The sequence below is a fragment of the Drosophila innubila genome, chromosome X (assembly GCF_004354385.1).
Source record: "Drosophila innubila isolate TH190305 chromosome X, UK_Dinn_1.0, whole genome shotgun sequence".
Taxonomy (NCBI): domain Eukaryota; kingdom Metazoa; phylum Arthropoda; class Insecta; order Diptera; family Drosophilidae; genus Drosophila; species Drosophila innubila.
The window spans coordinates 18,708,020-18,732,252 of record NC_047626.1 but is presented as its reverse complement, the minus strand read 5'-3'; the positions used below and the strand labels follow the sequence as shown (position 1 = coordinate 18,732,252).

The 24,233-nt window shown below is 35.4% G+C and overlaps 1 protein-coding gene across 4 annotated transcripts in view; it reads right to left on the bottom strand.

Moving 5' to 3' along the window:
• The window catches only part of LOC117794169 (neuroglian), a 45,367-nt gene that overhangs the window by 1,766 nt on the left and 19,368 nt on the right, over positions 1 to 24,233 (bottom strand). For 2 of the 4 annotated variants that reach the window (XM_034634686.1, XM_034634685.1), the window contains exons 3-7: positions 23,809 to 23,938; positions 5,383 to 8,190; positions 5,139 to 5,303; positions 3,648 to 4,037; positions 3,472 to 3,575 (exon numbers count right to left, since the gene is read on the bottom strand). In XM_034634686.1, the coding sequence (XP_034490577.1) occupies positions 3,472 to 3,575; positions 3,648 to 4,037; positions 5,139 to 5,303; positions 5,383 to 8,190; positions 23,809 to 23,938 (3,597 nt within the window). Of the gene's footprint in view, positions 1 to 297; positions 1,274 to 2,703; positions 2,958 to 3,471; positions 3,576 to 3,647; positions 4,038 to 5,138; positions 5,304 to 5,382; positions 8,191 to 23,808; positions 23,939 to 24,233 lie in introns of those variants that run through there. The other 2 variants (XR_004618372.1, XM_034634687.1) reach the window with 2 other exon arrangements.

The window sequence follows — 24,233 nt, the reverse complement described above, 5'->3', positions numbered from 1 at the left end:
ACTAACGGAATCGAAATATACTGATAAATTAAATTTTTTACTCCCATTTTTAGTATAGAAATCACTCCAAAATAATAAAATAATTTGTCTTAAATTTACACTTTACATTTTATTGTTCACATTTTCTTTATTTTGTTTGTTGTTGGTTTTTCTTTCTAATATAAGGTATATAAAAATTTCATATTCTTATATAGTTTTTTTGTTTGTTTAATATTAAATAGCTCTAAGACGCACAAAAAAAATATAAACATAATATGTATTTTTAAATTTTGTTTCGTTTGTTTCATTTTTTTAGAGTTTTGTTGAATTTAAACCGTTTACAAATTACAGTTTACAACTTTTCTTTAATCACTGTCCAAAACGAGTAGATAAAAAAAATAAAGTTAAATAAAATAAGAAATAGTCAAATAAAAAACATATTTCATTAAAATACATAGTACACAAAATTAAAATTATGAAACAAAACTAAATAGCATTAATTAAAAAAAAAAATACACACGAATGCAATATTTTTTCGAGGAGGGAGATAAAACGGAAAATTTACATTACGTTTTTTAAACAAAAAAATTAAATTAAGACTTATGTATATAATATATACATATATATTCATATATGCATTTTTTTTATACATATTAAAAAGAGTGGCGGAAAGAAAAGTTACAGAGAGCGCGATATATTTAGAGAGCAAATGTGGTAAGATAGCAAGCGAGTGTGTTTAACAAAGAGACAGAGTGGATGAAGAGAGCGAGCAAGCAAATCACGCAGCTGCTTTAAGAGACGGAAGGGAGAAGGTGGGTAGTTGAGGGGTAGTTGGGGGCGATATTTTCGTTTCTATTCGTTTCTCATCGCCTGTTGATCCTCGTATCCATTTTATAATATCCATAATATTTTCTTTTTTGTATTTTCTTTTAAATAGCCTTCTTGCTGCATCGTTGTTGGAGTTTGTTGATCTGTTCATCTTCTTTCTCATTTTGCTTGGCAGTATTATTATTTTGTTGTTGTTGTTTTTTTAGCTCTAGTTTTAGTTTTAGGTTTTTAATATAAAAGATTATTCGCATTCATATAGAAAATTATTCGTCGCACTAAAAATTAACTTAAAGAAAAACTTTGATTTTCATTTAGAATTTTGGGCGCTGTTGTTGTAGTTGTTCTGGTGTGTTGTTGTTGTTGTTGTTGTTGGAGGGTACGGTTCGGTTATTTGTTGCTGCTTACAAATTAAATCAAAGTCCTTTGCGTCCATATTGGCCAATAAAGGAACCATCTTCGTTCATGCCTGCATTTTGTTTCATTTTTGATTATTTTTATTGTTATATATTTCAATGGTTTTCATTTTTATTTCATATCAAGTGTTGTTGTTGTAGTTGTTGTGGGTGGCATGTGTTGTTTTATAGATTCGAGGAGAAAAATCAAATTAAAGAAAAGAATAAAAAAACATAATAATACAAATAAGTAAGTAAAATGTGCAAATTTTGATTAAAACATTAAAAGTATCACAAAAAAATATTGAACAAAACGCAAAAACAAATAAAACAAATAACAATTACGATTAACAAACGGATCCTACTAAGAAATACATTAACAAAGCAGCACATACATATACGAGTACATATATTAAACATATCTTAACTAGAATCATCCATTTTGGGCTCCTTACAGTGTCACAAGTCTACAATTATGAATTTAATAAAGATGCTTTCTAAAAACCATATAACTTCTATTTAATATTTTCAGAAACTAGAATCTGTTAGGAAATCAAATAGCGTCTGTTTTTAAAATTATCTGAATAATAAATAAAATGAAATAAGTTAAATGTTTATGTACAGTTTTATTAATAAAACCATGCTACTATTTTAGTTGACATAGATTTTTAATAAGTTTGTATGAAAATAGCAGAGATTGTGCACCTTAAAAAAAATAAAAATATGTCGCTAAGATACTAAAATATTGAATAACATCCAAATATATAAACATGTGTATGGTGGTACAATTGGCGCAAATCATATTAGTAGATAAAAAAGCAAAAGTTTTGCGGCATTTTACTAATAAATTTGTAAGAGGAATTGCTTTCTATTAGATTTGAATTTAAACTGGATGCAACATTTTGGAAACCAGAGACGAATATTTTCGGTAAAATTCAAACAAAATATTTAATTTTATTTGTGTCAATTGTATGCATTTGTACGTACTTGAATATTTTATTTTTTGTGCTTGAAACCAGTTAAAATAACAGAAATTTTTGTAACATTTACATATATATTAAAGTTTTGTACTTTAACTAATTGTTATTTTACTTTTTATCTATGTTTTTGTACCACTGTGTGTAGAATTGATGGATGATCCTAGAACCTGCTGCTTAAGCATATGTATGGGTGCGGGCAGAAGTAAAAGGGCTGGGAAGAGGCGTGGCGCGTCTGCAGCACCGATATCAGTTAGTTGATAACAATTTAAGAGCAACGAGTCAGTGAGAGTAAGAGAGAAATGGACGTGCATGGGATATGGCGTTATGGGTTAACGGTTAACGGTTAACGGTTAAGCGAAGCGCGACGCAAAAAGCCAACCAAAATATATATATTTGTGTATACATATGTGTATATTTATCTATATTTTGTATGTCGAAAAACAGCCGCCAAAAAATGTGCGTAACAGAAAACAAAATGCATACGAAGAAAAACTTAGAGAATGAGAGCCGAATAAATTGGCTACCTGAACGAAATGGTTGAAAGATGATGCCACCGCCGTTGCCGTTGAGTGTGTAGGTGTGTGTGTGTGTGTGTGCAACAATAATAAATATAGAGAATGAGACTAGGCTGCATGGTGTTGCTGGCTCATGGAGTTGTCATAAGGTGGCGGCGGTGGCTGCAACTGCAACTGCAACTGACTTTGTGGCAAATTCGTTGGCTGCTTGATGCCCACTTTACGTGCAGCGGTGGCTGCATGACCGGCAGCTGTGGCTACAGCTACAACGGCAAACGCCATCGGTGTCAACATCAACATCAACATCAAGATCAAGATCAACATCATCATCGTAATACGAAGTCAAAAACAAAAAAGGTGACAAAAACAAATCAAAATATTTGATATACAAAACAAAGAGAGCACATAAATTTTGGGGCACTTGGGACACTGATTGGACACTGGCGTTATACATGTACATATATATAATTCTATATCGACCACATTGCGCAAAGTTATCGCCTCCATTCAATTCAATTCAAAATCAATTTAAAGTCAAATTTTACAAAAGAGTATTTTTTTTTCTTCTTTTTTATAAAGTTAATAAAAAAATACATTCCCCAAATATTATAACAAAAAAAAAAGCGATTGGAATTATTTGTTTTGAATTGATTTGAATTGTACATTAAATTTTATACAACCAACATAAATGTAATCATTTTTGATTAATACTGCACAAAATGCTGGTCGATTAAGTATATATGTAAATATATATTTATCTAAATTGATCGTTCTTACCTGTATCGCCATCACCGTATTCGGCCATCGAATCGGTATCGCTTTCCACGCCAGGCTTATTCGCTGAACTAACGGATTGGCGACCAGCGCTCTTGTTGTCCAAACTGTAAGATTGAATAAGGATAAGCATAAGTTATCGCTAAATGATCAATGATTAGAAGTTAATGTATTCTTACGGTTGCGAGTACTCGTGGAATCCACCCTCATCCGGATAATCCCGCCTGCCATTGGCCAGCTCACGATCGTGCACATCGTATTTGCCACCGCGATTGCGTCGAATGATGCACAGTATGATGAACAGAATGATGATGATAGCCAGGGCCAACATCATGCCAATAAACCAGCCGGCATTCGCCAGACTCTCGTTGGACACCCTTATCGGTGCCTCGCCAATTCCGACGGCGCTATTCGTATCGATTTCAAATGTCGCACTGTCCGTTTGATAGTGTCCATCGACGGATACGACACGAACCTCGTATACCGTGTCCGGCTCTAGACTGGCCAACTCCTGATAGTCCTTAGACGTCTCTTCCTGCTGTTCAAGCCATTTGGGTTCACCCTTAATTCTATAAAACGTTGACAATTAATTGGGGATTAGTCAAAGGATTGATTTTAATGCCATCTGGCAACGCTGTAAGCCATCTGAGAGGCAAATTTTAAAAGTAGATGCAGAACTTATTTATTAAGTCAAATGTTTTTTTTTTATTGTTACGACAAGTGTAACTCTTAAAGCAGTTCATGGATTGGATCACATTATCATCATATAGGTCGAAAATTGACCTTCAAAATAAATTTTTTTATTCTTTTGAGAGATCTGAATCTTTTACATTCTGAACAGATTTCATTCAATCGGTCGATCCCCAATTGATTGGGGATTATTCAAAGGATTGATTTTAGTGCTATCTGGCAACGCTGGAAGCCATCTGAGAGGCATATTTTAAAAGTAGATGCAGAACTTATTGATTAAGACAAATGTTTTTTTTTTTATTGTTACGACAAGTGTAACCCTTAAAGCAGTTCATGGATTATACCACATTATCATCATATAGGTCGAAAATTAACCTTAAAAATGCATTTTTTTGTTGTTTTCTTTTGAGAGATCTGAATCTTTTACATTCTGAACAGATTTCATTCAATCGGTCAACTATATCAATAAGCTGTTCCTGGAACGATCGGCTGAAAATTGTGCTTTAGTTTAAAAACCTAGATGGTTTCTTGAGATATCTCAACCAAATTTGCAAAATGTATTTGCTTTTGTATTATACAACCTAAAAAAATTTGTCTAAATTTGGACAGCTAACATTATTTTCTTTCAATTATACCCGTTACTTAAAATATTTTCGATATTTTCAATTTTTTATCGAATTTCAAAAATTTTATTTTTTACGTTGCATTAAGTAGAACGTGAGCTATGGCGATTTAATGTTTTCAAAGTAATACCAGTATTTTCTTTAAAGTACTTTTATATATATTGAAATAAGCTACGGGTATCCTATGGTCGGGATCTCGACTATAGCGTTTCCGACTAGTTTTAATTTTATTTCGATTTTAAATTTAAATTTTTTTAGAATATGTCTCTCAATAACGCATTCGCTCGATTTTAAATTGGTTTGCAGACGTTAACACAGCGTTGCCAGACAGCTGAAACTAGAAGTGATCTCACTTACCTGTACTTGGTCAAGAAATGTGAGCCGGAACGACCATCAGTGTTGGGCACCCAATAGATGCGATACCTGGGCGAACCGTTGTCGGAATGAACCTGCTCCCATGTCAATGTTGGCGGTGATGGTGGTGCAAAATCCTCCTTCAGTGTGCTCTTTTCAATGTAATGCCTACAGAAACAATTAATGATAATCAGATATTGATAATCAATCGGTAAATGAGAAGGTATTTATATCGAATGGAACTTACTCGGTGCCCTCGCCCATTTTGGTGGTGGCTGTAATGGAGATTCGGTATTTGGAGTTGGGTTTCAATGCAGCCATTTTCATGCGTGTGATCCGTGGATCTGTGATGTGAGGATCATATTCACGACGTTCGCCAACAAAGCTGCCCTTGACAACCTCATAGTAGATCTTGTAGCCGGTGAGTTTGCCATTGGGATGAAGTGGCTTCTTCCAGGTTAACCAGAAGGCCGATGAGCCCAATGGATAAGCCTCCAAAGATTGCACCGACGATGGTACACCCTCGGGTGTATCAAAATCAATGACAGCACTGGGTGGACCATTGAAGCGTCCATTGTAGGCCAGGACACGGGCATAGTTCTTCGAGTCGGGTTTGAATTGTGTAACCAGTGCCTCATTGTGTATGGTATGGATCTCACGCAGTCCCTCCTCGCCCTCCTTGTCCGTCCAGGTCTGAATCTTGTAGCCCTTAAAATGGCCACGCACCGACTCCTCACTAACTGGATTCCAGCTGATATATGCGTTCGTTGCGCTCATCACCTGCTTCATGCTAACGTTCGTTGGCGCCTCGAGGGGCCGATCCTCGCCAGAATAGCCAATAACCTCCTCGGCGGCAACATTCGATTTACCATGATGATTGATGGCCTCCACCTTGATGTGGTATTTGACAAACGTCGGCTGATCCTTGATCAAGATGTTGCTCTGCTTCCAATCAAAGATATTTCTGGTCTCCCAGGCGGCGGCTGGAATGTCACGTTTCCAGCTGACGCGATATTGAAAGTTGGGTGCATTGTGCTCAATCTCTGGCATCGGTGTCCATGTGATGACCAAATTGTTTGGCTCATTGCCCTGGCCAACAACGTTCTCCGGATTCTTATATGGCACATCCGGTTGCGTGGTACACGATTCACTATGTCCCGATGGCGGCGATGGTCCAATCTTGTTGAATGCTATCACTCGGAATGTGTAGTTGGCCCATGGTGACATTTGCACCACAAATGAGTAATCGGTGCTGGGCACCTTCTCGAATGCCGTATCCCAGGATGCAGGCGTAAACGATGTATTGAACTGGATTGTATAATGGAGAATGGGCGAACGATTGTCACCCAGTGGCTCCCATGAGATATCTGCCTTATCCGCCTGACAATTGATGCCAATCAATCGTGGTGCATTGGGTACATCCTGTACAATAAGATTCGCCTTTGCGGTCGCCTCATCGTATCGCGTCCGGGCCACACACGTATATTCACCCGAATCCAATTCCATGGTCTTGGCAATGGTCAGAGAATTGTCATTGGTCTTGACGAAACGTGCCTCCGCATCAAAGTCAATCGGTTGTTCATCCTTCAGCCAGATAATCTCCAAATCCAGTGTGTCGTCATGGGCTTCATTGCAACGGAACGTTGCCGATTGTCCGGCAGCGACCTCATAGTTTTGTGGCTCCTGTGTGATTCTAGTGCGCTCCTTGACCTCCAGTGTTCCTTGGGCGGTCGCATTGCCAAACTTATTGATCGCCAGACAAGTGTAGTTACCATTATCGGCAAATGTCACCTCACTAATTTGCAGATCTCCCGACTCGAGCACATTGTAACGTCCACCGGTCAACCAGTTGTTGTTTTGACGCCACTTGACCTGAGGTTTGGGTGCACCAAAGACACGACACTGCATCGTGATGTTGCGTCCATCAACTGTTGTCTCAGCACGTGGCGCTTTCTGAATCTCTGGCGGCAGAGCCAACACATTGAGGTAAACATCCTTGTAGACATATCCAAGAGAGTTGGTTGCGTTACAGCCATAATTGCCCGTATCGGACTTCACCAGATTTGTGATCTTGATATAGTTATTGGTCACTGTGCGTCGTGGATTTGGCTCGGCCTGGGCAATCGGTTTACCATTGTGTATCCATTGAATTGTCGGCTCCGGATGTCCAGCTGCCTTGCAATTAAAGATGACTTCCTCATCCTCGGCGGCATTCTGTATTTCGGGCTCTTCGGTGAAATACGGTATCGCAACAATCTTCAAATTGATCGAATAGGATTGAGCATTGCCAACACCGTTGGATACATCACAACTGTAGGTGCCCTCATCATCAAAGTTCGCCTGCCGTATGACCAAGGATTTACCATAATTGCCCTGCGTTATTCGATCGTTCCACTGTATACGCTGTCCGTCCTTGTTCCACACGGTCTGCGGCAATGGAGTGCCGCCATAGATACAATACAATTCCACACGTTTGCCACGCAGTGCCACCTCATTCTTGCGGGTCACATATTGACGCTTGGGTGCATAACGATTCTGTGCCGCACTGACGCCCATTTGCTTCACATCGAGAAGGATCTTGTTGCCGATCTTGTACTCACTGCGGAAAACTGATGTTGCCGAACAGGCGTACCAAAACTCATCGCTAGCATCGTCACGGGTCACATTGGAGAACCAGAGTGTGCCCTCCGGATCGAGGGTCATGCGTGAATTGTTGATCGATTTGATGCCAGCATCGATCGACTGCTGGATCAACCAATTGACCGTTGGCTTTGGCCAACCATCGGGTGCCTCGCACTGCAGTGAGAAGGGTTCACCCTCGACGGCCTCAACACTCTTGGCTGCCTCATCCTTGAACGCATTCAACTCGGCCTTGCGCACAAACACCGAATTCGATGTGGCAACGCCAAACTCGTTTGTGGCAAAACATTGATATTGTCCAAGATCCTCATCCCTTGGCGTTGTGATCACCAGTGTGCCACGTCCAGGCTGACGCGACATACGATTATCGTACGCCTGCCAGTCGAACTTTTTGCCGTTCTTGATCCAACTATAACTGTAAGTAGAGAGCAATCCAATTGCATATAGCATGAGTGATCGGTATAATTCGGATATTTCACATATAATATAAGTATAATACAAAAAAAAGAAAATACTTTGTATTGATTACCTAAAATAATCATATAATGTAAAACGTAACCATATAATTTGGTTAGCATTCCCAATATGTATGTATAAATTTAGTTCCTGCTAAAATTGTAAGCTTTGTTAGCTATTTACTAGTGATGTAAATCCAAAATTTAGTTCGAGTTGTATATCGGAATAGAAAATCGCCAAAAATATGCATCGAGTTGTCGATATATCGGAAAATAGTAGATCGATAATCGCTTCCGCGAAAATCGAGTTGTTGATATTTCGATATATTTTTAATTCACTACTATTTACCAATAAACAGCCTTTTATTATGAAAACACTTTTTAATAAAAAGCGAAAGAACTCTTGGACATTTTATAAATTCAGAGTCAACTTCTTTTTTATAAGGTATTAGGGCATCCATATACTAAATTTGCTAACCTTAGCTCCTATACTCTGCAAATTCTATGCCTGCAATTGATCAATTATTTAGAGTCAAAGACGTCTGTTTCTGGATTTTTAAGATTTATTATATTATTTATAGCAAAACCAAAACAAACTTGAGAACTTGCAACTATGCCATTGAAAGGTCTTGTTGGTGAATTTGAAATCAGTTGCAAAGCTTTAATGCAATTACAAGTTCAACAAACTCATTGAGAGTCATAGTTCCTGGCTTTGGGCAAATTCTCTCCACCTCAACCCCTTTCTATGCTCTCGACTCCAACTTACAACACTTAAAAACAATTCAAATGATTGACCTATTCCATGACCTGCAGTTCTCGACTCAGCCAGGCAAATATGCGGGGAGGGTGAGAGGTGAGCAGCTATTCCATGTCTCGGGAGCTGCTTAAAAAAAATAAAATAAACGGGAAAAAAAAAACGAATTCAACGCTTAACAAGCTCAAGCAGCGAGCAGTTCACATAATTGACTCGGACTTTTGAGTGTTATATATATAGATCTATATACATATACCATATACACTTAAATATCTTGACATGAATAGAAAGATGACAAGCGGGAGAGATTGACAAAAAAAAAGATGTAAAACAAAAAAAAGTGGAATAAGATGAGATGCGATGAGTTGTTGCTCTCGTTTACTTCCTTTGCTCTTAATTGCAATTACTTGAAGCAACCGAGGAACCGTCTTCCCCCACCTCCTCAAGAATTATGCCACACACTTCAATGAACAATTTTCGCAATTGGAAATTAAACAAGTTGTCATAATTATAATATGTATAAAATGTCTCATCGTTAAGAAAAAGCAAAAAAAATAAAAAAAATAAAATAATAATTGTTGATTAAGTCAAATTAAGTGTGGAAATATCAACTTGTTAGAGCGCCGACACTTAATGATTTCAATTCCCCGACCAGGAAACATAAATGAAAGCTTTCTACTAAAACGTAATGTCTTTAATCTATCAAATTAGTTGTTAATACATTAACATATTCAAATTAAGCGACAACGATTATTACGACAGAAGTAAACATCGACTTTTCTTACCGGCAATTAATTGCCAGGCAAGTGTATTGAATAAGCTCATGAGCTAGTTCAATTCGATTTGAAGAATAATCAGTTCCTTTAGCTAATTTAGGACATTGTAAAACGAGTATTAATTTAATTTCAAAATACTAATTTTTTTGTTAAAAAATTTAATATCTTAATATGTCTAATAGATGAAAACCAATAGAAAACTGCACTATTTATATTAGATAAAAGAAAGAAAAACTAGTTTAATCAATTACATATCGGGGAAACATCACTATCTACAAATAACAAGCAAGTTTCTTGTCTCTTTTTTTTGAACACAAAAGGCTTAAAATTAAATAATTCCATTCGCATATTATGAACTAATTATTTAAAATGTTATCTATTTACTTTAGACAAAGTATAAAACAATTGGTTGCGGAACAAGCTCCAAAACTATTTTATTTGCTAGGTAACTAGTTCATTTTCTTTAATTAATGAAGTTATTTTTAATGAAAGAAAAAGTCTTAATGAAATATAGAAATAAAATAAGATATGTTCTCTCCAGAGTCTAGATTTGTGGGACAGAGAATGAGAGAGAGCATGTCCTAGTATACCCTATAATCGTTGTGTTATGGGGTAGGGCAACACTTTAATCTAATTGCAGGCAGGTTGTTTAATCCTGACTAATTCGAATGAAGATGACGTTGTGCCATTGACACATTAAGTTGGCACACACTCAAACCACACACACAAACATAGAGAGAGAGAGAGAGAAGCGCAGACAAGCGCTAGCTAAGGTTAACCCCTGGCTGACCCTCAAGTTAACCCCTTGTTAGCCCAGTCAATAAATTTGTAGCGCTGACTCAGCTCAGCTGAAACTTCCTCTCTCTCTCTCTCTATAGTTTTGCAAAGTTCCCTCTTTCGTTTTACAGTTCACTCAACCAAGTCGGTGAGGGAGTGCGGGCAGGGGTAAAGGGAAGGCAACGATGCGAGCAGGTGACCGAAAAAGTTGAGCAGCTGAAACTAAATGTTAAAAAGTGCAGCAGACACAACAACAAGATCTACAACAACAACAGCAGCAGCTGCTATTTTTTAAGCTTCTTTTTACAGCTGGTGTGTGGGGGTGTGTGTGTGTGTGTTGTTGTGCTTGGCTGCTACTTAACCCCAAGAGACGAGAGATAGGAACGACATTATGATAGTTTTCGCTTAGCTGCTTCTTGGAGCCTATCATGCTATCCTTTCGCAGTCTCGTGGAAATGCGATTAAAATCTGTATAGAAACAGCCGAGTCGAGTCAGGAACAGCAAAAGGAACAGGCACAGAATGCGAGGGCAAAACTGTATGAGTCATCGCACAGACACACACACACACACACTCAAACAGACACACACACTCACACAGACAGAGGGTTGCAAAATAAAAGAAAAGCAACAGAGAATTTTAACAAAATGCCATAGCATACTTTTTTGCGCATTACTGTACGGACTTGGAAGGCAGACACACGCCCTTTTTTTTTTTTAACTGCGGCTGCTTTCATCTGCATGTGGCATGCGAATATAGCGCCCTAACCCAGTTATATGTTTGTACAAAATGCCAGTTGACTGACGGTCGTTTGAAGTACACCAGAAAGGAACCAGAAACCAGAAACCACAAAATGAAGGAGAATAAAATATAAAAGAAAAATGCACAAAAAAGAAGTGGAAAACTTCATGAAAATAAACAAAAAGAAAGAAAAGCGCCCTACAGAAGCAAAAGTAGCTGCGATATTTATGCTAATGCATTTCATTTATGGAAAGAGAAACATTGTGAATAGTTACAACTTAGACTCTTTCTTCTAGAAAATTATAAAAATTGTTTTAAGCGTGAACTATATATTGTTGAAAAAAACTAAAAAATTTTTTAGAAATCTTGTTATCAAAGCAAAACTATTATGTAGTTGAATAATAAATGATCATGGATCTATTATTACTTTTGAACTCCTCTTTTTATTTTTCTTTTGAAATATTACATTTATTTTGTCCATGATTTTTTGTATATCAAAAATATACGTTTAATACGAAAAATGAAGTTTTCTGGATTTAATATAGCTACATAAAAATAATTACAAATCGAATATATCACAAACAAAACTGCTGAAAATAAAAGGTGTTTATATTAAAAAAAAAAAAAGGCTTTTTGAAATGCTTTTTTAAGGCATTTACTTGGTATACAGCAATTATAGTATTTAAATCCAAAGTGCGCAAACTCTTGACAAAAGTGAATAGGCTCGTAGTTAGTTAAGATATTCATTTCGGCTATGAAAAGGCTGAGTAGCCATTGCGTCAGTGTGGGGCACGAGGCAAGTTGCAACTAATTTCTGATGTTGTCGACAGGAAATGCCAAACTTTAAATGGTTCTTCACCTCCCCCTGTGAACCCAGTCTTTGTAGGTGGCGACGTAATTCGAGCTGGGCTAAGACTGAGAAAAGTCGACGATGCGAAAGGGGAGCGTAAGGACAGGGCTGAGATTATTGTGGACTTGTGGCGCGGCTCAAGGGTTGCGCATTGTACAGTGAAAAGCTTTTATGCTGCAGCAGTGTGTGTGTGTGTGTATATCCTTCGAATTGTACAACAATAGAATTGTCAAAAAAGGAAGACGGAATGAACTCATAGGTAGAGGGAGGATTGTTCTCCTCCGAGAGAACTGGGCGTTGTTCGGGGTCGCGAGTTGACACTCTGTGCATGTCAAACGTGCAATGACACCGAAAAATGCCGACAAGGACCTCAACACAAAACCGTTGTCAAGGTACCAACAACAACAACAACAACTACAACAACTACAACTGGCACAATATTCTACCGTTGGCCATAAAAATGGGCCAAAAGTTTTAGTTGACATTGTTGTTGGACTTATTAATGGGTCGCTAGCATGCAAACGAGTTTTATATTTCCGAGAGCTTCAATATTACACCATGCAAGAGGGAGAGAGAGAAGAAGAGTGAAAAAGAGTAAGAGACAGAGTTAATTACAATTACTTAGCCAGGCTCATAGCAACAGTAAACAACAATTGTATTGCAATATGCGTCAGAATTCTTAAAATACCAGAGCTCTAATGAAGCTACAGCCAAACTCACTGGGAGTGGTTCTTTTTTCACCTGAAACTTTTTCTTCAAACGTAAAATATTATGCAAAGACATTTGTAAATTAATTGTTTTAATTTTTTTTGTCTTTTTTTTTTGTTAACTAAGTCAAGGCGACAAATCTCAAAATTTTGAAGAAAGTTTGTATAGAATCTAATTGTAGATATTGATTCTAAAACTATTTTTTAACGGAATCAATATCAATAAATTAAAATATAAAAAAGGATGAAATTTATAGGCACATAACATAACTAACATACTAATAAGGTTTTTTTTTTTTTCAAAATTAAGTATATTCTGAACTGATATACAATCTAAAACTACTCCTCTTCTAACAATATTAAGCATATTCATTGCTTTCAGACATGTTCTGATCTCAAGTTCTACTCAAAATGTAATATTCCAAGTTCTTTAAAGATTCCACAGTGAACGAAAATAAAAAAGAATTTCACCACTTCGAAATACCAACTTAAACTGTTTGCACATATTTCCAAGGGAATCGAAATTGGGAACATTCTTTAAAGGCTTTTCTTCTTGAAATCGAAACTAGAATGTAATTGTATCGTGTCCCAGTTTAAGCTTCTGACACATGAATTGAATTCTTCGAATGCTTCTTAAGCCAAATCAAACAATTTAGTTGAAATTGTCAACAAGGTGCTAATTTATTTGCTAAGTAGTTGAGAGAACATGTAGTCCACAATTCCAGATCAATTGATTTTTTCAATTCGAGCAATCAAATTTTGGGGGAGACGAAGACGTCTGTTAAATGAAAAAATAAACACTTGACACCGTCACAATGCCCCACTTCCCCCCCACCCCTTAATATAACAGACAAATCACACAAATTGGCTGCATGGAGAAGCACAAACTTCGTCGGAGAATTAAAGCTGCGGGTTGCAAATGAAATGTAGAGTATTGAGTGTAAAGTAGAGTGTTTGGGGGATGGTGGGGATGGGGTGTGGCTCACTTATTGTTTGACTCACACGTTCAACGGTGTCAAATGTCAGAGAATGTTGTAAATATGATTTCAATTGCCATTACAATTTCAATTACAATTACAACATTTACAGCTTTGCTTCAATCAGTTTGAACTCATGAACACCCCCGCATTTCCTCCCCTCTCCCCTCCTCTCTCTGCGTGTGGGGGTTGAAGTGGAGCTGCCATTACTCATTAGACTAGTGTAGTGTGTGGCACATGCTACATGCTAACTTAATGAGTCAGCCGAAGTCAATTAAGTGAGAGTCATTAACAACAACGGAAACGAGCCGAGCAACTGTTTGTCCATAGGAACGCAAAAGACGACAGAATTATAGACTTGCAATACTATAGTTATACCCTTTAATAAATAAAGTTACAGCAGCAAAGGATATAATAGACGCAATCATCGTCACCTCATCATTGTGGTAAAATATCACTTATATATTTTCAAGCTTACAGTTATGAACACAAGGTTTTAAGCCTTAATTTTACACTTTTTAAAACTCAAATAACACTTTAAGTTTTATAAATAGAGCTCGAATTTATGATGATTGTGAATTTGTGCGCATTATTTTTTAAATTTACGATCTTGGAGAGATAAACAATTACATAAATACAGATTACAATTCCATTTTAATAGGTAAAATCATGATTAGCATCTGTAATAATAACTAATTCCTAAAATTCAGATTACAGATTCAGTAGAGTCCATTAAGTCCTAATTTGTTGGCAGTCTTGTATTTTTCATTCATTTATTATAATCGAATAATAAAAAAAATTTATGCAGAAAATTCCATTTTAGCAATCGAGTCATATTATCGAAATAAATAAATGGTTTTGAGTTCTTTAACAATTGCATAACAAAGTCAGAAGTATTGTAAGTAACTTTTTCTTATAGGGTATATGCCGTCTAGCGCCTCAAGCATATCTACACGTACTGAAAGAATGTAGGATGTAGTATGTGTGTATGTATCGGGCATTGTTATCGATTTATGTCGGCTGGAAAACCCTTTTGGGAGCATAAGCGGGGATCAAGCGCTATCAAGAAACGCTTTTAAGCAAAACAAACAAACAAAACAAAATCCAACAACGACACGTGGCACTAGGCGGAGGTGTGGAGGGGTTAAGGGAGAGATCCGGACGATGACTCATCGTTGGCCGCATAACTCCACTGAATGTGAAATGAATGAATGCCCGAGTACCAGACGCCAGTTGATGTACATACTTAACATTTGACATAAAGGCCCAGGACGAGGACAGAACTGCAACTGGGATTGCTGTACTGCGTTTCATTCTGTATTTGGATTGGGGTTTCAGACCGGAATACTGAAAAGGGTTGGTTACGTCAAAAGGCAACGGCATTCCGCTACACATACACCCACACACCCACACATACAGCCCACTTGACGTGATGTGCTCCATGAATGAATCAAATGAATGGGAGACTGCCGACAGAGTTTTCTCTTGTTTTCACCTCTCAACATCGCTTGCAACATCGAGCTAGACGCCGTATCTGAGAGGCAGGTAGCAACGTGAGAATTGTGGCATGATGTGCAACTTGGTAACGACATGCAAATATTGTCTGTACGTTGTGTACACATTTCTAAAATCGTTTTGGTATCACAAATCACGTTTACTACAAAAGGGGAATCAGGCACTCAAAAGGATTTGGTCCACAGAATGCGTCCTTATAAAAGGGTAAAAAATTGCTGTGAATTATAAGTGCATGTGAATGCAAAGTTTGTGTTATCAAATAACCAACAACAAAGTAGTGCAAAAGATAAAGTTGCAACCATAAAATTGAAAATTGATAAGCAAATGCCATAAGAGATTTCTTCAAAATTAAATCTCATCTAAGTGTAGATTTATAAAATTTATTTATCGGCTATCAAATGAACAAAATAACTTGAAATTTTTTAATTTAACAATAATAAAATAGTATATTACTAAACTACAACTGCAGTTAATTGAATTAATTCGAATGTTTTAAGTCATTTTAATGTTCGATATTTCATTTTATAAAATCAATGAGATTTATTAAATTAAGACCACGAACGACCGAACGAAATTGATATATTTAGTAAAAGACTTAAAAAAAAAGAGATAATCTTAAATTGAATAAAGTGCTTTTTATGAAAAAATTACTAATGCACTTATCAATAGATTACATCATTAATGATTATAATAAATCGATATTATTCACTAAAAAATATAATCGTAATATAATCGATAAAAGGAAATGATCGAATGATAACTCATATAAACTTAATAAATATGCATCTATATATTTATGGAAAAAGGTAAAAAGAAAAACATTTATAATTTATATTTAATCCTTTATTGATCAAGGCAAGCGAAGAAATAAAATTCAATTGATTTATTTAACTTATGCACAATCGATAAAAGTTTGATAATATTCGATTATGTCATGTTGCTGTCAACTTTGAAGCACCTGCACCGGAAACCAAATGAACACAATTTTGGTTATGAACTCAAAATGATCGTTTTTATGGCTCGTTGCTCTGCGATGGAAGGGAGGGGACGGAATGGAACGCCATTAGAATTCTCACAGTTGCTCAACGGTCATTAAAATGCCGAAAAAGATGCAATGGGTATAAACGATTGCGTTAGCCCATAACTTTCTAGCCAACATGTGAGCAGCGAGAACATGTACGTAATTGTAATGAGCGAAGACAAGAATCCATGTAGAAAGCAGACAACGTACAATGTTCCAAGAAGTTTCCAGGCGGCAAACTACACAGTTACAAAAGGAGAGTGAGAAAGAACAGGGAGAGAGAAAGGGAGAGAGAATCACAAACTGCACAACGTGGGAAACTGAATACAATTCCAACTTAAAACTTATGTATCCAGAACTCATTAAACCCTCTGCACTGTTTGCTACCGAATTCTCACTTTAAGATCAGATACTCGTCTATCACGATCTGCAATCTCTTTAGATCTTTAACGTGCACGATTCTCGACTAGCAAGTAGCTGGATCGTGTCGCTAACTTAAACAGTTTATTATCATTGTGCTCAATATAGACCAAGTAGGTTTATTTAGGGTGACGTTTTTAAAGAACATTCCTTAAGTTTCTCCAAAGCGTAAATAAATATATAAAATTCAAACTAAACAATAGGGTAATTTCTTCAATTTCGCATCTATTTTAGATGTAAAGTAATCAGACTATATGAAATAGCTTTAATTTGATAAGTTCTTGAAATCTTTGACAAAATTTCATCTGTTTCTTTATTTTTAATGTTCTTTAAATACTTTATAGATAACATAAAGATCAAGTTTTAATATAAATAAATGATTCTTTCAATTTACAATGCAAATTTTAAATATTCAAATTTTCGAAAGAAAAAAAATGCATTTTAATATTTACCATAAATTTGTTTTAACTTTCACTTCTTAAAGATTTGTTCAAAGTTGACCGCACCCCACATAAAATGTCTTTTGTCAATTTTGCGTCGCAGTTCATCGATTTTCTTCAATTTAGCAGACAATCGGGCCGAAGTTACATTGAAATTCAATAAGTATGCATACACATCGCGAGTATGTATAAATGTGCCGACATATAGCAAGACATTATATGGTAGCTTAACCGCCCCAATTACCAAAGCCGAAGCCAACAAAATGACAAACGGCAGCGTCATTTGTGCAAAAGTTTGATTGATACGCATGAATCATGTGCGGAAGCGGTAGTGGGAAGTAGCTCCTTCCCCACCAGACTTGGGGGTGGCTCTAACTGTATGTCTGTCTGTTTATACCCTGTATTACGAGGAATATATACAAACTCGACCATTCATAGGGTGTGTCATATATCAAACTGATTGTCGAATTGTCATATTGCTGTTGGCATTTACATTGCTTAATTACAGGGCATCTTCAAGTCGTATTGATTTTTATTATTTGCTACATTTTCCCCAAGCTATTTCACTTTATGCTGCTGTTGCGCTTGGGGCGTTCCAAAAATGGCAAAATGCGCTGATGAAGTTGATTTTAATCACGATGACGACGTTGCGAATGAACTAAACACATTTCATGGGTGGTGTAGTACGTGTGTGTGAGTGTGTTTGTGTGTGTGGACATTTCTGAGCTTAGGGGGGTGCTGTTGAATCTTAGTTTTTTTTTTTTGGGGGGGAGTTGTTGCTTTAAAAGCGGCAAAAAGTGCGAGTAACTTTCAAATTGGATATTTTTTCTTTTATTTTTCGGCGCCAGTTGGACGAGACCAGGCTCATTAATAAACATGAGAGAGAGCTATAAAAACAACAAAAACAATAACAGTAACAAAAAATAAATAAAAATAAAAGCGGCGCCAAAGGAGCAAAAATAACAACCAAGGACATCAGAAACCGAAACAACAACAGGAACAGCAAAAGCACTCCAATGTGGGCAACGTGGCGTGAAAAATCAATGAAGCTGCCTCCTACAGGCAACCACAACAGCAACAACAACAAAAACAAGAAAAACATCAGAAGCAACAGCAACAAAGTCCATAAGCTCACATATCCTTGACATACCCTGTAGTTGTAGTTCTTAAATCAAAGCGGGCATATGCTTACTAAGTCTTGAATTCTTTGCATAAAAAAAACTTAAATTATTTGAATCTTTAATACATTATTTGTATTTATTTTAAATTTATTAATAGCTTAGTAAATAAAAATTGCATTTTAATAATTATAATTGTAAATAATTATTTACAATATTTGTTGTTTAACAAATTATCAAATTTTAATTAGTGTATTTAGTTTTCATAATTATTATTTTTTTTTGTTGTTAATTTTTCATTTAAATATTATATTTAATTAATTTCTTTAGCTGATTAAATATTATTGAAATGCATTTAAGTTACTCGCATGTTTGACACCCTTTACTCAATATGTAATATTATGATTGTATTGAATTTTCATAAATTTTCAATCGGAAAATATCAAATTTAAAATAAACTAATTTTTGGCTGTGCCCCAATAAAGTTTTCACTTGACTTTTAAAAGCCATTCGCATATTTAAAGAGCAACTGCTAGTCGGTGCAAGTTGTGCTGTCAATTTATTACTGTCACTGTGGCGTATGCGTAATTTATGCTACAAAAGCCTCGGGCCAAACGGAGCTTTACAAAACTTCGCTTTGCCTGCCTTTGCCAAGCTGTTGCCGTTGAAAAATCAATGCCCTCCACAAAGAGGTGGAAACGGGAAGGCGCAGACGGAAGGGAGCGCATGAAGAAAAGGTCGAGGCAACATATGTTTAAAGTTTAAACAGAAAGTGGTTGCCGTTTTTTGTGTTTTTCTGTATCGCGCCCACACAACAAAAGTCAACTCCAAAACTAGTTTTTTCAAAAGTTCAAGCAGACAACTTTTTGAGAACTTTTGAGACGCGACAGATGCAGAGACACAAATACAGCTGAAAATACAGCTACAGTTAAACAGATACAACAGTAAGTTGCTTCGTCTGGTTTTTGCACTTGACTCTGAACAATGATGGCGTTTATGGCCTACGACTGACAACACTGACTTTTTCCATCTGCCTATCAATTCTGATTTGCACAATGTGTTCTTTAGAAATACTTGAACAGCGATTTAAGCACAAAAGCCTCATATGAGATACAAGATGAAAACGTGAGACAATAATGAAGGTTGTATACTAAACAGAATAAGGGGAAGAGAAGAGATAACAATTTAAATTCAATAGAATTGATATGGAAAAAATATCAGCATTGAGAGCATTGAAATGATTTATGAAATGGAATTAAATTAAAGAGAAACCCTTGTAGCACTCACATTTTCTTTCTAAATTAGTTTAGATTTGAACTTTAACTTCCAATGAAAAAACAAATGCAGAAAATGGCAACTTTATAATTTACATTTCAGTTTACAAATTATGTTTTGCAGGAAGTTATCATTTATATATTGTATGTATGGTTTAAGTTAATATTTGCGCAACATTCAATTACAAAATCATCTAATTTCTGTATGCTTTTTGTAAATGCCTAAAATCGTATTACAAGATATTTAAATTTTAAGCAATTTCTTAAATGACGTATGCACATTTCTAGCAAACAATTTTAGGCACTTGCGTAATTCCGGCATGAAATTCTTAAGAATTTAATACAAAATATGTTTTTATCGCATTGTTAGTGAGCTTACCAGATGTTATGGTCTAACTGAAGCATATCGAATGTAGCTGTAAATTGTGCTATAGCCATTACATTTAATGCTCATACGCCATGTGAAAAATACGATTGATTAAAGTGAGGAAACTATGTAAATGGAAAACTAACTGTACCTAACTAACTAACCTGAATAACATTTGAATATAATACAATAGAAAAAATTTATGGTATTATTATAGATTATCATTAATATCAAAGTGCTAAAAAAAAAACCGAGAAATAGAATAGAATCAAAAAAGAATGAAATAACATCATTTGTGGCTGCTAAAAATAACTGTGCACGCATTGCGTAGCTATGTAGCAACAACAAAAGCAACAACAATTTGTCTGTGGTGCACATTAGACAACAACAACAAGAGAAACAGCAGCCAATGACAACAATAAAAGTATGTCACGCTGAATCACAGAGGCGTATAGTTCTCTATACATACACATGTAAAACATTGTATATGTGCATGTAAGTGTGTGTGTGTGCGTGTGTGCATGTGTGCATATATGAGATAGGTGTAGATAGCACGTTGAGCACGACTTTCATTGCGCATACGCCCCGTTGTCACTCAATCCACCTTTTTTATACCCTGCGCATAACAAATTTATGCAAGTGTATGTTTCAGTCGACTGGACGCCTGTCTCATCCTATAAAGTATATATATTCTATATAAGCATTAATGGACTAGTCAATAATGTAATAACTTTCCATCTATATATCCATACATCAATAATATCTAGTGACATGAAATATCAATAATTTAATTAACTTTTAGATACAATTAGTATAAAAACCACGAAAGTTAAACGATTAACTTAGTTTCATAATGATTACCATGAGGTTTATAGTAACTAGCAAAAAAATAATAAACTCGTAACTACTTTAAAGTGAATGAACTTTAACAAATTACAAAAATGTAATTATGGCATAGTACAAGCAATAAAATCAAACATAACTATAATGATCACGCTCTAAGAAACAACCTGACTTACAGAGACAGCTGCTGTTTTTTATATTGGGTTTGTTAAGAAAAGCAAACACGGAAACTATATTAAAGATACATATTTCCCAAAAACCAATTATCGATATATTGTTAACAATTTTAAATTTTTTTTCTTTTGTAATATTCATAAATGTATTTTAATTTATTATAAATACTCTGTGCAGCGAACTAAAACCTTCCGATTTTAAATATACTTTAATTAATAACAAATATTTGGACAACGATCTAAACCATATCCACTTAAATTAATATAGTTTCTTTGTATTAATAAAAAAAATGTTTGTTAAACTTTTCCTATCACAAAAATTTGTGTATAGAAAATTTCACAGCATTAATGTTGCTCAATGGAATTTGCTGTAAACGATTTTGCAAATAATTAAATAGTAATTTTTAAATGAAATTGCAACTAATCAATTGTTTAGTATTAGCAATTATTTAAACTTTTACTTTCTACTGTGGGAGCAATTAACCCATTCATGAACACATAAATCTCTAGTCGTGTTGAATGAATTGCACATTGCCAACTGTAAATTGACAAATTGTGATATGATATGCTGAATTAGATAATTAAAACACATTTCCAACTGATATCATAGTGAAAAAACAGCAGGAAAAACGAATTTTCATGAATATTACGATGACAATTTGATAGGAAGAGTGACAACATGATAAGTAAAAAAGGCACGTTTTCCAATCGACGCATCGCGAGGTGAGAAATTATCAAATGCAGAAAATAAAAGAGATTTAAAAAAAAAAAACAAAAACAGATCGCCCTATGGGCATTACGTAATTCCTTTTCCGACTTGCCTCAATTCCGTAATAATATATACATTTTTTCACATATATATGTTTAAATTCAAGCTGATTCTAAGCGTGCCAAACCATCCGGTCAAACAGGTTATTGTTACTACCTGACCATCCACTTGCCATAGCGTCATCATCATCATTATCATTAACATCATCATCATTATCATTAACATCATCATCATTGTCTTCGTCGTCGTCATCATTGAGAACGTTGTCATGGCCCAAAAACGCAACAACAAAATAAAAAATATAAAAAAGCGAAGCGTACACATTTCCCACTATTAACCCATTTGACGAGTCGGTGTAAAAATAAATAAAAATGCGTTTTGAAATGTATTTTACGCATTGCCAACTCTCGAAGACGTTGCAAGACAACGAAAGAGATAGAGAGAACAAGTGGAAGAGAGAGAGAGAGAGAGAGAGAGAGAGAGAGAGAGAGAGAGAGAAAAAACGCGGTCTTGCTCTGACATCTGTTGCTGCGTAGGAAAAACTATTTTCGGTCAGCTATTTTTCATAATTTTCATCGAGTCACGCACTTCTTTTGTTTTTGTTTTTCGGAACACACAAAATGAGGTCATCGTCCAAGCTCGTCAATAAAACAAAAATCAACAAAAACAAAAAAAAAAACCTAACAACTAAATTCCGCATTTTAAAATGACTGAATGCAATGAGAATTGGTCAGACAGCAAGTACAAAATAACAAGAGAGAATATAAAGAAGGGGAATACAAAATACGAAATTCGAAATAAACCTATAAAAAACAATGAAACGTGTTCCTATTGCAAACAGGTTCTAATCGACCATATAAAGAATCATACAACTCAAATAAAATACAAACAAAGAAAGCTCAACTTGAATTTTGACATGTGCAAACAGTCGAGTGAGTCATTGAAATTCATTTGATGTCTCATCAACAACATCATCACCATCACCATCATCATCACATCACTGAGTGTGCAACATGCAGCAAGCTTTAAAAATAAAATTTGAATAAATTTACTTTTATTACTGACCCCATAAAACAACTCACTTGCGTTCCCAAAAACTACAAAAATCAATTGCAAATAACTGTTTTAATTTTCAAAATGCAATGGTACAGAAATAAACTCTCCTTTGGATTTTAAAGAGTATTAGATAAACTTGCTAAAGCGCCACCGTTGTTTAATAGCTGAATGTTATCTCAAGAGCCCAAACCGAGCGAAACCATGTCAATAGTATTACAAATATCACATTTCTGCAATAAAATCAAAGTTATGAACTATCAGTTCAATTGTGTTTGATAAGCTCTTCGCGGATACCCTGTAAATATAATTTTACAAGTGTACATATTTAGGTATATCCAACGATATAAAAGGATAAAGACAATAAGAGTTTCGGCGGGAGTAATTTTCATGTTGAAAATAACAACAACAATAATTCATCTCATACCCTTGAATCATGTAAAGGGTATACTTAATATTGGCATTTGTTACTGCACTTAGAAAGATCAGAGAACATAAATATCAAATCGAGTAGCCTCATAACATTCAATCATCAATAACTATATACATTTTAATATCCATGTGAATTGAGTTCAGTAATTCACTTGATGATTTGATAAATAACTCAAGGACGTCAAATAATGCTAGGGATCTTTGAGACTAGTGTCCGGGTTAAATTTCATAGAAACTAACTATTTGAATAAATTTGTACAATTTTGAATCTAAAAACAGATAAATTTTTTGCTTTTTTTTTAAATTTAGTTGTGACGACAGACAGCCAAAATATAAAACACTCACAGCAGAGTATATCTTTTGAGAAAAAAAAAGAGATGAAAAGAAACTAAACGATTTCTGATTCGAATTTCAAATGGGGAGAATTTGTTTTTGCCAAGCGTGTGCTTTAAATTGATTTATGTAAATTGTGCATGCTCTATATACATAGAATGGAAATTGTGTTATGTATTTAGACTTATGTATTGTATATATGTATAATTCCAGACTGTTGTTTATGTTTATGTACTTACTCCGGTTCCGGTTGTCCATCGGCCTCGCACTCAATAATGAATGGTTTGTTGCTCTCCTTGTTCTGTTGCGCCACCTTGAAAAGCAGCTCATCGGTGGGCGGCTGTTTGATAATCCGGGGCGGAGAATTGTCTACAGAAAAAGAGAATGAAAATGGAAAAGAGTCAAAGATTGTGGCTGCGACTGTGGGGACTTCATTAATTTGGCACATAAATTAGGGCATGATCCTCTTATTTTCTCCTCTCTCTCTCTCTCTATTTCTCAATCTATTTAGTTCACTTAATAAATATTTCTGTCTGTTGTTTATTTTTATCAACTGCCGTCGCAGTCGTTGGCTATTTTTATGGATCACCAGAGCAGTCTATGGGGAATTGTGCCTTCGAGTTGTTCAGGTAGCTTAACTAAATGATCTTGTCAATTTGTGGGT